Source organism: Solanum dulcamara, chromosome 7, assembly GCF_947179165.1.
Source record: "Solanum dulcamara chromosome 7, daSolDulc1.2, whole genome shotgun sequence".
NCBI lineage: Eukaryota > Viridiplantae > Streptophyta > Magnoliopsida > Solanales > Solanaceae > Solanum > Solanum dulcamara.
In genome coordinates, this window is record NC_077243.1 from 9,022,508 (window position 1) to 9,038,559 (window position 16,052).

The following is a 16,052-nucleotide window of genomic DNA, read 5'->3' on the forward strand; positions in this document are numbered from 1 at the left end:
GTATAAATTTAACTGAGCTATATTTCCAAACAAGACAGAATTATATTAAGTTATATTTTTAAAATCCATTAATCTCAGATTTAGCCAATCATGACGTGCCTGTGGAATGATGACCAACTTCAGGTGGTCATATATTTCTTTTATATTCTTCCACAATTTAAGGGGATCCTTTAATGTAAGGTACTATAATTTTAATCTCTCGTCAAGATGGTGACGGAGAAATATCATGGCTTTGGCACGGTCTTGATTAGATGTCGTATTGTCATCTTTGATGGTGTCTGCCAGACCCATTGATTCTAGATGTATTTCGGCATCTAGTGCCATGATGAGTAGCATTTTCCAGATATGTCAAGAACAACAAATTCAAGTTTAGAAATATTAGACATTTTAAGAAAATAAAATTCTTACCATTTTGTTACCTTCTTAAAAATATAGCTCAAAGTGATGGAGGCTCGTGCTGATAACGTGTTATAAAATAAACTAATTTAGCAAATTAATAAAAAATTAATTTAGTTTTAATTGTCACAACATATAATTACAAGATAGTTTGATCAATTTTCTTGATTTTTGTTTACTTTTAATTGGTTGTGATCACATCAAAAGTATGCCCACTTAGTGCTTTTTATTTTTCTAAATAGCAATGCATGACTCATTTAGTACTCTCTGAGTTTTCGGCTATAAAGGCTACTCCGTTTTTTTTTTTCATTTTTATTACATGTCGGTTTATCACAATAATTTTCATCTTCTTATTATCATAAGAAAGGAAAAAAGATTTTTTCTTATACATTATTATGTGATACTTTAAAATTTGTGTTGCTAGAGAAGTATCAACCACTGCCAGTACTGTACTAGGTACTAATGCATTGAGAAGTAGTAACCTTCATTGTTAATCCAAATATAAGTTAAATGGTATATTCTTTTAGTTATACATATGGTGAACCTTAAAACTTAATTACAGATTTATATGTATGAGTTCTTAATGAAGTAGCATATGGATCTTAAATATTAGTACTTTTACTTGGTCCAAAGGCATACAAGTTTGTTTAAGACTACTGAATACCATGAAATAGACTTCGGATGAGTAGCATGGTACTTTTGATAGTCTATATTATAGCTATTTTTATGTCAAAATGAAATTTCAATTCCTACTTTCAATAGATACTAACAACATATCAGTATGTTAGAGCTGGTTTTGGTACTGATGACAGTTGCATTTTGTAGGTGGCATTATGAAGTTTATGCTTATTTATATTCAAATATACGGGTTGCAATTGAAGATGTGCATTGTGTTTCCACAAATTTGTTCATCACATATTTAAGTTGACAAAGAAAGTGCAGTTGTATGTGTACATGTGAAAGATCTAATCAATGAGATGTTGAAATGTTGGAGCGAATCTATTATTTGTTATCTTACTGTATATGACAGGAGAATTCACTCTTAGGGTATTGATCCAGAGCATGTTGATGCCACGCACCATAAGAAATAGAGACATTTGTTCTTTCATAAGAAAAAAAAGTAATTGTACTTTTATAAATAAATTGAGGGTTGTTTACTCTTTTCCTCATACATGTAGTATTTTCTTATGATATCTCTATATAAGAATTGCTCGGAGTAATAAAAGACTTATGTTGTGCATCTAAGAAGATATAGTGTTTAAATCCATTATTCGACCTTTGACCTCTTTTACTTTAAGAAGGCAATTCAGATTTGTTATATTCTGTAATTGTTCTCTCCTTCCTTACATACCTTTTGTAAATTTGTACAATTCCTCAAGACAATGTATCCCTTTGATCATTAAATTCTCCATTAGTAAAGTGGTATATATACTTTTATATGTCAAGATTTGGTGCAGTTCAATCAGCTAGGGTGGCCTCATTTCGCCTTACCAACCACTTCGAATACAGGCCTAGATCGTTTGTACAGACAGACTTTTTGGATGCTAAGATCCAAAGTCGAGGCGTAAAGCAGGTCATGAGCCCATAGTTTTATCAGTGCTTTAGAATTGGAATCCACATGCTAAAGGGAAGGGAGCAAGAATACGTTTCTATTCAGCTTCTTCCAACTCCAGGCTTCTTTTGCTTTTATTTTAATGCACTTAAAATCGGAACATAATGTATAGCGACTAATTGATTTTCATTTATCAAAATTAAAATAATAGCTATTTAGTCATATCTTAGTTTCTTCTACAATCGCGCGAAGCGCGAGTAATTTCTCTTGTTTGTTATAGAAACAGAAAGAAAGAAAAGAATCCCACTTTTTAACTACAAAAATATTTGAGGATTTTGAATTAAATTTCTTAAATCTCCATAGATAAATAAAGTTTGTTTACAACAATATCTCAGATAATATATTACACACATATTACTAAAATCTTATCATCTTGAAGAAACTCTTTCGGTATAAGTGATAATATTACTATGTAGAGTTTAAGTACTTAAACACTGTAAACTATTATGAAGAAAAAAAAAAGAGAGTTTGAATATTTAATGTAATTTTGAAAGAAATAAGTTATGTATAAAACTTTTTTGGAAACACATAACTAACGTGGAATAGGGTCTGCTCTTGTATGTGTAATTAATCTTAGTTTGTTGAACTTAATTTAAACAAGAACTTTAGTTTTATGTGAAGAAACTTCAAGCTATTCATGCACAACTAGAATTTTATGGACGGCGGTTACAATGTACCATAACAACTAATGTATCAACGATGTTCCATCAAATATGCTTAGACATAGTCATTTTCTAATTAGAAAAACTCATTCAAACATCAATCCAAGTATTTTTTTTTATTATTTATTAACGTTAGTATTAACTCAAGTATAGTAATTGTATTTTATTTTTTTGTAATTGTGTGTCATACATCTTTTCTTTCAAATTGTATATTATTGCGGAGGTTTTGATTGATTTTCATATGGTAGAACTCAAATAATTTCAGTGTTTTTTTTAATTTCTCATCCGTTGTTTGGTACCGGTTGAAGCCCGACTAATTCGAATTCGCGCCCACAGGGGAAGTGCTTCCTATCAATTTTTTCATATTCATGGCTCGAATTCGAGACTTAAGAAAGGAGAACCCCATCCGCTGCCCCCACATCTTTGATGATAAATAATTTTAGTTAGTCCTTTATTACAAAATTCAAGGAACTGTTGAATGTTGTTTTTGTTATTTTTGTAAAATGTGAACTAGTAATCAAAAGAAAGTGATTACTTTTTTTTCCACACAAACCTTTTATGATTAATGTCAAAGCCAAAAAGTATAGTATTTTTAGCATTATTATTTTCCCAACTTCATGCCTAGAATCTTATGTCCAAAATGTAAAGTGGTAGTCCATTTCGGCTATAAATAAGTAATTTTGTATTTTCTCTTTTTCGTTTTCCTCGCTGTGATAAAAGCTAGAAAAAATAAGATCAAGAGTTGAGCTGTAACCACAAGTGTGGCACATAATGAGGAGAAAAAGTCCTATTTTTGCTGAGGGAAAAAGTACTAGGCTCTGCTGTTAGTAAAAATAAAACAAAACAAAAACCAATCTCCAACATTTCCGTTTTTCACTCTCTTTAATCTCTTACTTTTTACCAAGTCCTTAACCAGCCTTGAGCAAAATCCGCTATTAAATAGACAAGTTCCAAACTTCAAATCCTCTGCCATTTGGCTTCTTTCTGTCTTCCCTTTCTTAATACTTGTTCACATTAACACACTCCTTTTCATTTCCATCTATTTCTCAATTCTTGAAAATCTCATTTTGCATGCCATTCTTGAATCTTTATCCAAGTGTTTGATGCTTTGCACGACAAAACATGACTCTCAAGGGTGGCACCCGCCAAGCCTGCGCTGCATGCAAGTACCAGAGGAGGCGGTGCCACGACTGCCCCTTAGCACCCTATTTCCCTGCTGATCAACCCAAAATGTTCCAGAATGCGCATAGGCTATTCGGGGTCAGCAACATCCTAAAATTACTAAAAGAGCTTGATCCATCTCAAAAAAAAGTTGCCATGAAATCTATTATTTATCAAGCAAATGCCCGCGACAAGCATCCTGTCTATGGATGTGTCGCGGAGATACAAAACTTATTATTTAACATTCAACTCTACGAGGAGGAACTTCAAGCTGTTCATGCACAATTAGCATTCTACAGACAGCAACAGCAACAACAACAACAAGAGATCTCAACCACTACACTCAGTGATTCTTTTTCCCAAATCCAATTGGGAATGCCCCCTCCTGGTGTTGTTGCTGCTTCTCCATCCACTAATGGCGCTAATGGAAATGGATTAACACTATTCCATCAAGATGTGACTTCCCAATATAATGCTGCTGTCAATGCCGCATTGCCTGTTCAATCTTATCCCTCGTACTTGAATAACAACTATGTTTCTTACAACAATACTACCTTTGTGGACCCTAAAGAAAATAATGCAGTCACTTCGTTATGGATTCAACAATCATATGGTAATAACGTTTGTAATAACAACACAATGATTATGCAATCTCAGTTAACACCTTCACAAACAATTGTTGTCCCACAAGACGTCACTCAAGACTATGATGGGATACACCCATTTTTTGACCCTATTGATGGCAGACAATCTTATATCGATTCTAAAGAAGCATATGACTCAAGGTATACTCATTATCTTCAAATTGTTTGTTTTATGGTTACAACTACATACCCAGTGAAATCCCACAAGTGGGGTCTGGATTTGTTTTATGGTTATGAACAATAAATAATAATACACTGAATTTAAAAGATTCATGCACGGGCTTAACTCTCCTATCAGTTATTATTATTGTTTTTGTGATTCTGAAATGAAAATCTTGTCTCATGCAGTTCAGAGTCATCTCTGAAAGACACAAGACAGTCTGTGGAGCATGTTGCTGAGAATGAATTAAAGAGTGCTGCAGCATATTTCACTCTTACCAGCATCAACGGATAGAATAGAAAGAAATGTAAGAAGAACATAGCAGAGTGGCTTTTTCTTTTGCCATTCAAAATTTTGTCCCATTCAGATATAACTATTGAGAATGTACTGTCAGTTTTAGAATACATACCACCTGTCCTGCTATATTTGGTTTTTAGAAAGTTGGACACTAGCTTGTTTTTCTGGTTTTGGTACACTAGAAAAGACTCAAAAATTAAAATCTTTCATAAGCGATATGGCTAAAATCTGCCAAGAGAAGAAACTCCATGTCCTTGATCACATCTTCAAGATTAGTACATCTTCTTCATGTTTGTGTCCTTCGTTTGCTAGAAAGTCGGCACATTGGTTTGCCTCCCTCTAAATATATTTAATGGTGGCCTTGTTATCTTCCAACAAATATTTGTCATCTTCAATAATAGTCCTCAGGGGGTGATATTGTATGTCCTTCTCGTTGATAAGTTGGACGGCTAATAGGCAATTTTTTCCGCTTCTAATTCTTTGTATCACATTTCTTTTGCTAATTGTAACCTCTTTTTGATGCAACGATACTTGATTACTTCACCTTACCTGAGTATCTCAACATCCACTTTTCTTGAGCATTTCTAAAAATATCTCCAAAAAGCAGCATCTCCAGTTTGCGTCTTGACACTAGCTTGTTGCCTTCATATAAGATGATTTGCTTCTTTTGCTACAGTCTGTACCAATCCTTCCATATGTAGACCTCATTATATGTCCAACTACAACAACAACAACATAAACAGTGAAATCCCACAAAGTAGGGCCTCATTATATGTCCAACAACCTAAATAGAGACAGATGCTGAGTGGAAAACCACTACTTCTTGTCAAGAATGTAATGTTAATCTTTTCCGTTTTTGGATCATATTATCTCTTCTTGTTATTGGTTTAACAAAATACTACAAATTTAGGCTAGAGATGTAGAGGGAATCAATCCTTTCATTATGAACTCACTTTTTTCAAAAATATTATGAAGGGCTGCCCCTCTGAGCTTTAAAGAAATTGCTCCAAGGTTTACATCAGTGTGAGTTTTGGCTGTCCTATAGCATAACAATAACCATGGGAGTGAATGAGTGATCAATCAACAAAAAATGTTATCATCTCTCATGGACAGTTTACTTAATGATTCCTAAATGTTAAATCAAAAGCATGAGTAGAAGATAATGCATACTTACAGTGTGTAAAAACTGGACAAGGGCAAGCATCTGCCAGAAAGCTTATATAATGAACAATTGAAGACATTTGTAATAGAGAACACATGTTCTAGCATGCCCAAGAAGGATTAAAACAGATGTAACAGATAGTGTACTATTATTATATACTGCCGGCTGTAGCACTTGCTAATCTATGATTGGAACATTGAGCAAAAATTCTCGAACAGTGGGCAAGATAAAGGATTTTGTCTTTCGCAACAGTAAAATGGGGGATTTACTATGTGATCTTTAGTGTTTCAATGACAATAGTATTCAAGAGAGGCAGACACTAAATGGAAGGAGTGTTATATTTGATCCAACCATCTATTCATCAAGAAATTGAAAAATGTAGAATGAATCGTGTCACAAGTACATTTTGGGAAAATGAACAAGAAATAAATATATTTCTTGTATTATTTCTTTCCACTGACTTGGTGAAAATTGTTCTTATCAGAAGTTAGCACCCACATCTTGTAGTAAATGCGGAATTCAACATAGTTCTCACTGGAAATTACTTTAACATGAATCAGAATCCCAGAATCTTTTGATTTTAACACAGGATGAATTGTTGAAATATGTGGTACACGCTTAAGTTGGTGAAAGGAAAAAAAGTTTCCTCTACATTGTAAGCTCTTGTTCTCTACATTTTAGCTGTTCGTAATCCTCGTGGATTTTGATCATACAAGTCTTGTGTTGTAAGAACCACAATAGGAGCACTTGTGATAGAGCCAGTGGAAGGAAGCTGTTCCTCTCTTTTCACAATCATTGCATAGTATAGCCTGTTAGGACCGTTTTAGTGTCATTAAATTGGTCTAACCCAACCAGAACATATTCATTCATAAGAATCAATAAATAGAAAAGCGAACCTGAGTCTGGCCAGCATACTCCTCGGGAATTTTCTGTTCAGACAGCAATGCATCTAACATCTCAAAGTAAACCTGAAATCAAGCACCAAGTAAGCTTCACATCCGGTAAATTTAAGACTCACAGTTTTAGGGAAAAAAGGGTACAAGACACTTTTACGCTAATTAGTTTTGTAACCTGCATGTCTCCAAGTGACTTGCTACATATTGGACATGTATAATGACTACAAGTGTATTCCTGAAAGGAGTAGTAAGAAAAAAAAAGAGAGGAATAAGCAAAGAAGCCTGCAAGTTCATTTTCACTTTAGTTAATAAAGAAACAAAGTATGAGCTTAATACCTGAAAACAAGCGGAGTGCATCAGATGGCCACAAGGAAGTGCTTTGACAGGATTGGTCGAAGTGAAAATGTACTCGTGGCAGATTGGACAGTTTTCCTCCAGACACTTCTCTCTACATACGTGAACAGAAAGAGACTTCGACATGCAAGCATTGCAATTCATGCAATGGAAGTAACCAACCCCTAATCCTTTTCCCAACCGGCACAGATTGCAGAAAGGGCAGTGGTAGATTTGCCTGTTCAGAATCTCTAGTGTCAAAACAAGAACTTGTGGTAAAGTGTATAGAAATGTTTATTTAAGAGGACAGATGCATAATGTAAGTCCATCAAGTAGTACTTAGTAGTATTTTATCCTCAATTAAACATAGAGAGCTCCTAAAATGTAAACCTGGTACAGTTATCTTATTTGAATAAATAGCTACATAGCAATATATCGCGCTTGAATGGACTTCGGAACCACTTATGTTAAAAGTTGCCAGCCATAAAGAGAACAAATGTTCACTGTGACTATAGGTAGTGCAGGCATAAGCACATAAATGATGAAACAAGCTTACAGTCTTACACCAACCATTTCAGTTTTTCTACTTCTTCATCCAAACATATGTAATATAATTTTGGCAGAAATTTTTTTAGTTAGACTGGAAAAAGGATTTCTCTTTTTATGCTTTTCTCTTCTCAAAAATGAAAAGATACTTTAGCCATTGTAGTGTAAGTTTTACTCATGAGATTTGTGATTATGTTTTCCGAGATGCCAACACAAATCTTCTTAAGCATACTCTATGCAATTTAATTATATCTTCTTAACCATCCATTATTCTATTTCATTGAATTCCTAGGAACTCTGATTTTCATTCCCATTTACCATGTCCTATGAAAATAGGATGGCTGATATGGAGGAACTCTGTGTGAGTGTTTCTCTATAGGAGGACACTTACCAAAGTGCATGATGTTGTTCTACATATACATGCCTGTTGATTTTGACCTTTAAATAATTCTTCATACTATAAAGCTAAGTAGCTAAATCTGTCACTTTAACCCATTGATTACCCATGTATGCATTAGTTTAAGGCAATATAGTACCCACCCAGACCAATGAGAAACTGTGAACCTGATTTTCTCACCTTTCATCATCAAACAATTTGCAAATTTTGCAATAGTATCTACCCATGGAGAAGCCATCGCAGGAGGGACTTGAGCAACTAGGACCGATAGGTTGTATTTTCAAACACTTCATACACATCATCTGGGTGATAGTTTTTCTGCAAGTGTGTCACAATCAGAGTTGGGAAATCTCAAGAAGCAAAAAAAGAAAATGAAATCTGAGTTTATAGATTGTCATGGAGACTCATCAGTTCATGTCACTCACCTGTCCAGACTATGATCAGTGGTTTCATCATGACACCGTATGCATGTAAAAAGCTTCTTGCAGCATGGAGCAAGAAGTTTGCAGTTCCTCTTGTAATGACCGCAACCACGAATGGTTTCCTGTTCATCACGATAAGAAGGACACTGACCAGGGAATTTCTCCGTGTCACTTGCAGCAGCAACCTCAGAATTAGATAGCTTTTGAGTCAAAATCCATTGACTGGAAGGAAGCAATTAGCTTTAGTCCGATCCCATAAAATTGCACAAGAATGATTTTAGAAATTCTTGATAACAACAGATATCATTGTGTTTTTGCATTTGAGTGTTGGCTGGTAGGAGAAATTAATCAGTAAATAAAATTTAATATTGTTTGGTTACAATTTCAGGAATCCATATATTACCTTGCGTGTGACAGAATGTGAAATAAGAACGACAAAAACACCTTCATGATCTTCAAAACTAATTTCTTTAATACAACAAACCAAACATCCAACAACAAATACTTATCTCTGCATGACAAACCCTACATTACTAACTTCTACATTATATAATCCATGCATAATTAATCCTTACATCACTTGTATCTAAACCAAACAACTCCATAAGAGTAAACCCATTGTAAGTTGAACACATTCGTGATTTCCAGGGAATTTGTTTTTCGCAAGATCTCAATATTGGACAGCAAAATGAGACTATGTTTTTTAAATTTTTAATTGGTTTGTTATTTCTTCTAGATTTATCAATTGTATGTTGACCACATCTTCCAAGGTACCTGGTTTCTAGGTGAAGAACAATAAATTTGGACATTTAAAAGGTAAGATGGAAATAACTTTTCATAACTAGTAGAAAAAACGCAAACCGAAAACTAAACAATCTAGAAATCGGGTGTAGGATTATTTCAGTTTTTTTGCCAAAATACCAATGAAAACCTAGATCTAATGATTATTTAGGTATTATGCAAAAAGAGATCATACTTATGTTGCATATCCCTGCCTACTTTTTACGGAACAAAACAAAGGACAGAAGTTGAAGTGTACTTGCCTCATCAGCAAGCTCTGCATGAGGTGTGATTTCTTTTCAGAATCCAAAGATGAGTCACATGATATTCTCCTAATTACAGCAACCAGTTCCTCTTGAGTCATTAGATGGTGCTCCTGTTTCCTTGATTTGTCACATTGTTCTATACCCTGGCAAGTTGTCTCTTTCTGAGCAACACAATCAACTGTCTCAGTGCATTTCTTCTTGTCAACCACAGTAGAAAATCGTGCCGTATCTTCAGATAGATCAATATTTTGTTTTCCCTTGCCATTATGTGCTTTATCTGCAGTAAAAGATCCATGCTGATAAAAATCATGATTAACGAACTCTGATCCTTTCTCATTCCATATTCCTTGTTTAACACCATTTCTTGACAAATATGTAGAGACAGCTTCTAGAGGATCAATAGACAGTAAAGAAGAAGTCTTTGGTTCCATTTCAGCATTTACACTCTCTTCACTCTTTATAGGTTCCCACCATTCTCCCAGCCACTCAAAAAACTTTGTATGTTTTGTAACTTTGCGCCACAACATCATCATGCTGTGCTGTTCATCTGTTGTTAGATATGCCATCAACCACGGAATCATTTCTTGTAGAATCTCTGTTTTTGTTCTTCCAAGCATGTTTCCGACAATCTTTTCTTGTTCCTCAACAGAAAAATGTTCTCTGAATAGTGGCCAGAGTTCAATTTCTTCATGGTTGATGTGGTCAATTAGTGTTCTTTGCATAGATATGCATGCATTATGGAGCTTTAAGCAAAGCCTTTTATACTTGAGCTGCTTACCATCAACTACCTCATCACCTTGCAAACTAATGAGTTTATTTAAGATAACAGAAATCTTGTTGAAATTCTCTACCTCCAAATTATGGTCAAGGGTGTAGGAATGGCTAACATTTTGGAGTGTTGCCCTTGATTCCAACGCAGGAAAGGCAACTTCATCCTCAGAATTACTATGAACCCTCAATAGGAAGTGTAGATGATGGAAGCGTCTGTGAAATTGACCAAGAATTTCAACATCTTCAGCCAGCTTAACCGACAGGGATACGACATCCTGCATATCATTTTTCAGGGCTTTGTGAAAGAAATGGACAAAGTCTATTGGTATAAACTCACGAATTGGAACTTTTAAATCATTGCTTGATCTGGAAGAAGTTCCAGGAAAGAAGGATAAGTTTTTCTGTGAGTCTGAGTAAAATATTTGTGTATTGATCCCATACGAATAAGATGTATCGAACTTCTTAATGATGCCAAGGGGAGAAGGGTGATGAGATACAGTATTGTTTGATGTCATGGCAGAAGCTGGTTGCGATAACACAATATTAGATTTATCAAATGATTGCATATCCGATTGTGAGAAAGAGCTTCCAGAATTATTAAATGACTTCTCCAGCAAGGAGCTTTTGCTACTAAACATTTCTTCCAAATCTTTTCTAAATTTTTCAAGAGAAATCTTGCCAGAATACCCCGTACGAACCCATTCATATAAGAGAGAAGCAAAGGACCTGTTAACTATGGGAGATCCCAGCGTTACATTATTTAGGATCAGTTTGGACTCATCCTCTGATAAATGAGCTGAGAACCAGATAATCATGCACTTTAGCAACCCAAGAGGCAACATCTGCAGGCTTCTGTACAATAACCAGAGCTGCAATTCATGGCTGCAGTTCTCTCTAATGATCGAAACAACCTGTAAGAAACCAGGGAACAAAGAAGAAATCAACGTAAAATCCAATTTCCAACTACTACGTAGTACTTTGGGAAAAAGCATTGTTGTGAAAATGTTAAGTAGATATTGAAGTTCTATGCAAGAGTCTTTAATAAAGTTTGAGTTGAGTTGTCTATAAGATTTTGAATATATACCTCGGTTTCTAGAAAATGAAGCTTTTTGCTGATCCTCCCAACAAATGATTCTACTTGCTGGCAAAGCATTTCTACGAGAACATTTAACTGTATTCCACCTTGCAGCTTGCAGTATAGTAATCTCTGTAGTTCCTCAATTTGACTTCCTTCAATAAATTGTTCATGAGAAGTTGATGGATCACTCCTGGTAAGTTCATCTACCAACGGATAAAAGATTTGATCCACTGCAATGCTGTAAATAATGTGACCGTTAGAAAAGAATGCAAACTAAAGTTGTCCTATACCTATCAAATTCAAAATGATAAACCAGCATTCAACAACATTGGTCACCTGAATTGAGACCATTTAGTCATGTTGGACATTCTATCTCACAAAAGATCGTCAATTAGTTGCTAGCATAGTCTAAGTTTGCTATTTTAAAACTTCACCGGATAGAGATGGATTCAGGAGTTGAACTTGATGGGTTCAGCCTTTAAAATTCTTAGCACCAAACTTATTGTACTTTCTAAATTATGTTCAGAATATAATATCTTTAAAATTTCTAGTGTTCTCCACATATATATCCACATGCCGAGTCAAAAATACTTATTCAGTTGAACACGTAGCCAATAACCTACATCCACCACTATCACTAGGCCTTATCAAGGATGAGGTTACACTAACGTCAATGGATTAAGATCAAGATGATTTATGTTTACTAAAATTTGGCTAAAAAATTTAGTGATGAGCAAGCTATAACCTGTAGAAGTTGAGAATGTCTGCAAAAAACTTCAACTGAACTACCAATGACATTAAGGTTGATAAACAAAATGAGCTTCTTAATTGATGTAGTTCCTCCAGAATTTCTTTCAGATCTCTTCTGATAGCAGCATGCCAAAGATAGAAACCATCAATCGGGTTCTTCTTTGCCGGTAGCTTCATTTTACTGGAATTAACCACCATGGTTCCCTGCTTTAATATGTGCTTCATATTGGCTATTCCATAATGAGATTTAGCTCCTTTTCCATGTTCAATGCTGGATTTGGCAGATGGCTCGTTATCATCAAGCCATGAGATGAACACCTTCAAAATAAACATCAATTTGTTAGATGAACCACTTTAACAATTCAATATGTAGTTGGAAAAGAAAGTTGTAATGTACCTCTTGGATAAGTGTCTCTTCAGGTAAAACTACATGAATGAAATTCAGAAAGTCTGTCTTTCCAACGGAGGAAAGAGAAGTTATTACCCAAGGCAAAAAATCCTCCAGTAACAAAAGGGGAACACTACATAGATACTGCCAGACAAGCCTAGCCTGTTCTTTGGAAGAGAATCGCTTCATCAACGAAGGGAAGATCTGCAATGACATATCACATGCCAGAGATTTCAGGAAAAAGAAAAAGAACAGAAATTTTTGTTAAGAACCAACACGTTAAAGCTATAAGTTGTTCAGACTATAAGTGCTCTCACCCTCCACTATATGTTAGAGGAAAAGAATGAAATATTCCAACTTATTTAATGAGAGAAGAGTATGGTTAGAGCACCATAACTTACTGTCAAGAAAAATCCCTATGAATGGAAAGAACTAGAAAAGTGTTATATAGGGCAAAGAGGATCAGAATATGAAAGCTTTTGTTCTTTAACATAGTTTCTGATGATCTTTAGAGGGCATGTTGATGCCCCTTGGTGAAAATCCTAATAATTTTGATAGGTGCTATACGCTAACAGTAGAGCTAAGTATCGTCTATATAGCTAGAAAGATGTCATAACAACTCTTTGCATCCCTCATTTTCCATTGGCGAGGTATAAATCAGAATTCCTTTTGTTCAAATAAATATTAAGAAGTTTAAAACCAATAGGTTAAAAGAGCTAAAAATGAATTATGTACTATTCAACCTAAAAGGAAATAGTGAAATTTTAGTGAATACCTGTTCCTCTTCTTTCAGCATATGTTGAGAGATAATAGTCTCAATGGTACCTATGTAACACGTAAGTCCATTGAACAACTTGGCAAACTCTTCCGTTTCCTTTTGTAAGCAATCTATGCATTTGAAGATGGAACTGAACAGATCATCTATACTTTTATGCTCCAAAGAATATGTGAAGACTACATTCTTCACTTGTGCATCAAGTGCAAGAAAGACGACCTGTCAAGATTAACATTCCGACCTCAGAAGAGCTGAAGGAAGATTCAGTCTCTCTGCAATGGGTTCAACTGAATCCATTATCTTTGTGAAAACCAATAAAATTTTAACAGGTGTGCATTAAATTGAAACCGTAGTTTACAAAAGTATAATGAGTTCAGCCTAAGAACATTAAAGGTTGAACTCATCAAGTTTAAATCTCGAATCCACCTAGCTCTGTGGAAGTTTGAAACAGAAATAACAGAGCAGGTATCAAAAAATAATGGGTCCATGCACTAAATTATTGTGTTTGTGTTGATAATTTGGGACTTTTTGAACTGTATCCGTAGGTTCCTAAAGTCAACGTCTTTCCTTGCAGCTCCTCATGATAATGAATACCAGCAACCACTTAATTACTATAATTGTCACAATAATTAACAACAAACACCAAAGTTCAATTCTTTGTTGCATATTTAAGAATCTAAAAAAAAGACTAGAATTCGAGAGACAAACAAAAATCATTAATGAACAAGCATGTTACCTCATCTTCAGCAGCGCAATGGTACTTGTATACAATTTTCAGGAACTCTAACCGCCTGCTAAGATCACGAACTAATTCAACGCCTTGTAAGCCAGTATCCGACGCCTCCACAGCTACACGGTGGATGTCGGCAAGCTCAAGTATAATAGCCTTATGAGAAATAACGAAAAAGAGAATAGGTGAGTCAACCAATTTCACACCAGCTAAAGAAGAGGGCAACTCCACCAATATGTCCACATCCTTTTCGACTTTTCCTACGTCGTCCATTTGCAGCGCTACCGCCACAAACACCACCAATCATCAATGGTAACAGAGACCAAAGGGGAAGCTTCAACATTGAAGGTCAATGGACATATAATGGTGAGATTGGCTTCTTCCTTCTTTCAGTTGAGGCCTCTTCAGTGCCTCTTTCAGTTCAAATATTTCTCTTTTTTTTAATTTTAATTAAGGAGTTAATTAATTACTATTTTTATATTGATATATGTTTTGATTTGTTGGGCTGATTGAGACATCGAACCTAACGGCCATTGGCGCCTTGTCTAGTTCAGTTGACATTGATAGATTTTGTCTCGGAGCCACACATCACAACGCCTTAACCAGTCCTTGTGTGACAAGCTATTCTTATTTACAATAGGTGGAGCCATATAGGGACAATTCAATTATCCCAACATCCATTGCCTAAAATTATATCGTTATAAAAATAGATATTGAATTCTTTTTCACTTTTTTATATTTTTTATCCCTACAAAATTTAGCGCTATTTGATAGGACATGCTTAATGTTAATCACTATAAAAAGGAGTGATATATTTTTCTGAAAACTAATTAAGTTTAAGTTTTTTTGGTATGATAATTAATATTAAGCTATTAGCATCCTTGTTACATTTTATAAATTACAAATAATACTAAAAATTTTATACGTGAATCACATAATAACGAATTATATAGCAAATGCTATTTCTATTACAAAAAATATTTGACTCATTGGACTAAAAATAACATATGTGAGGCTTAATATAAAATATATGTTTGATTTTATATATATATATTTTTTTAACCTTGATTTCTTAGGAGCCTTTGGAAAAAATCTTTGGAGAAGGGCTTTTTTATCAATAAAAAGTTCCAAAAATGAGGTATATATAGTGTTATTACATATGTTATCTCGAAATTGTAATTCCTTATTGTAACAAACGATCTATATTAATGACGTGATTTATTGAGAGAAGCTTGATATAAGAATTTCTTTTATAGGGAGAGATAAAATGAAAATAATATCACCCATTTTAAAAGATAATTTCAATTTTTATCATATATCAACTTACATATCAAAAAAAAATAATTTTTATTATTTCATGCTCAATCAAGCATATTCACATAAAATGAAAACAAAGAAATATTTCTCAAGGAGAAGAGTGTTTTGGTGCCTCAATTACTAGTAAATTTAATTTTAATTTTATGATATATGATTCAACAAATTAAACTTTCAATTAATTAACATGTGTTTTATTTTTGAGTAGAAAATTATCTTTTAAGTATAAAATAAGTTATATTTCAGTTGTTTGTAAAAGTATATTACCTTTAACGACGAAACAAATATATAAGTTTAACATGCATATGAATACTTAAACGATTTTATTATTAATAAATCTGAAAATTTATGTAAAAAGTTTAAAAGTACACCTTTCAAGTAATTAGAATTAAATATATTTTATCATATATCACAAACTAAAATTAAAATTTAACAATAATCGAGAGAATTGAGAGACCAATAATACTATTAATTTATTTTTTAACAGTATATATATTAAAAAATTATATTAA

The 16,052-nt window shown here is 34.0% G+C and overlaps 2 protein-coding genes across 2 annotated transcripts; one reads left to right on the forward strand and one right to left on the reverse strand.

The window, feature by feature from the left end:
* The first annotated feature begins 3,792 nt into the window (after positions 1-3,792).
* On the forward strand, positions 3,793-4,929 carry LOC129894138 (LOB domain-containing protein 27-like). The gene is made up of 2 exons (XM_055969679.1): positions 3,793-4,616; positions 4,824-4,929. Exons 1-2 carry the CDS (start codon positions 3,793-3,795, stop codon positions 4,927-4,929), a joined length of 930 nt encoding a protein of 309 aa, XP_055825654.1.
* Positions 4,930-6,498: 1,569 nt separating this feature from the next.
* LOC129894033 (zinc finger protein BRUTUS-like At1g74770) lies at positions 6,499-14,654 on the reverse strand. Its single transcript, XM_055969525.1, has 12 exons — positions 14,233-14,654; positions 13,497-13,715; positions 12,731-12,925; positions 12,329-12,651; positions 11,590-11,821; positions 9,732-11,416; positions 8,692-8,910; positions 8,447-8,584; positions 7,327-7,561; positions 7,166-7,225; positions 6,991-7,062; positions 6,499-6,903 (listed from the first exon to the last, which is right to left on the reverse strand). Exons 1-12 carry the CDS (start codon positions 14,497-14,499, stop codon positions 6,802-6,804), a joined length of 3,747 nt encoding a protein of 1,248 aa, XP_055825500.1. The 5' UTR covers positions 14,500-14,654; the 3' UTR covers positions 6,499-6,801.
* Positions 14,655-16,052: the final 1,398 nt, after the last annotated feature.

What these genes read in the sequence shown, in the direction of transcription:
- LOC129894138 (XM_055969679.1), top strand. Translation starts at nt 3,793, where the DNA reads ATGACTCTCAAGGGTGGCACCCGCCAAGCCTGCGCTGCATGCAAGTAC. An exon ending in AAAGAAGCATATGACTCAAG is followed by an intron (nt 4,617 to 4,823) that starts GTATACTCATTA and finishes TGTCTCATGCAG; the next exon opens with TTCAGAGTCATCTCTGAAAG.
- LOC129894033 (XM_055969525.1), bottom strand. Translation starts at nt 14,499, where the DNA reads ATGGACGACGTAGGAAAAGTCGAAAAGGATGTGGACATATTGGTGGAG. An exon ending in TGCACTCCGCTTGTTTTCAG is followed by an intron (nt 7,226 to 7,326) that starts GTATTAAGCTCA and finishes TACTCCTTTCAG; the next exon opens with GAATACACTTGTAGTCATTA. An exon ending in AGTATGCTGGCCAGACTCAG is followed by an intron (nt 6,904 to 6,990) that starts GTTCGCTTTTCT and finishes CGGTCCTAACAG; the next exon opens with GCTATACTATGCAATGATTG.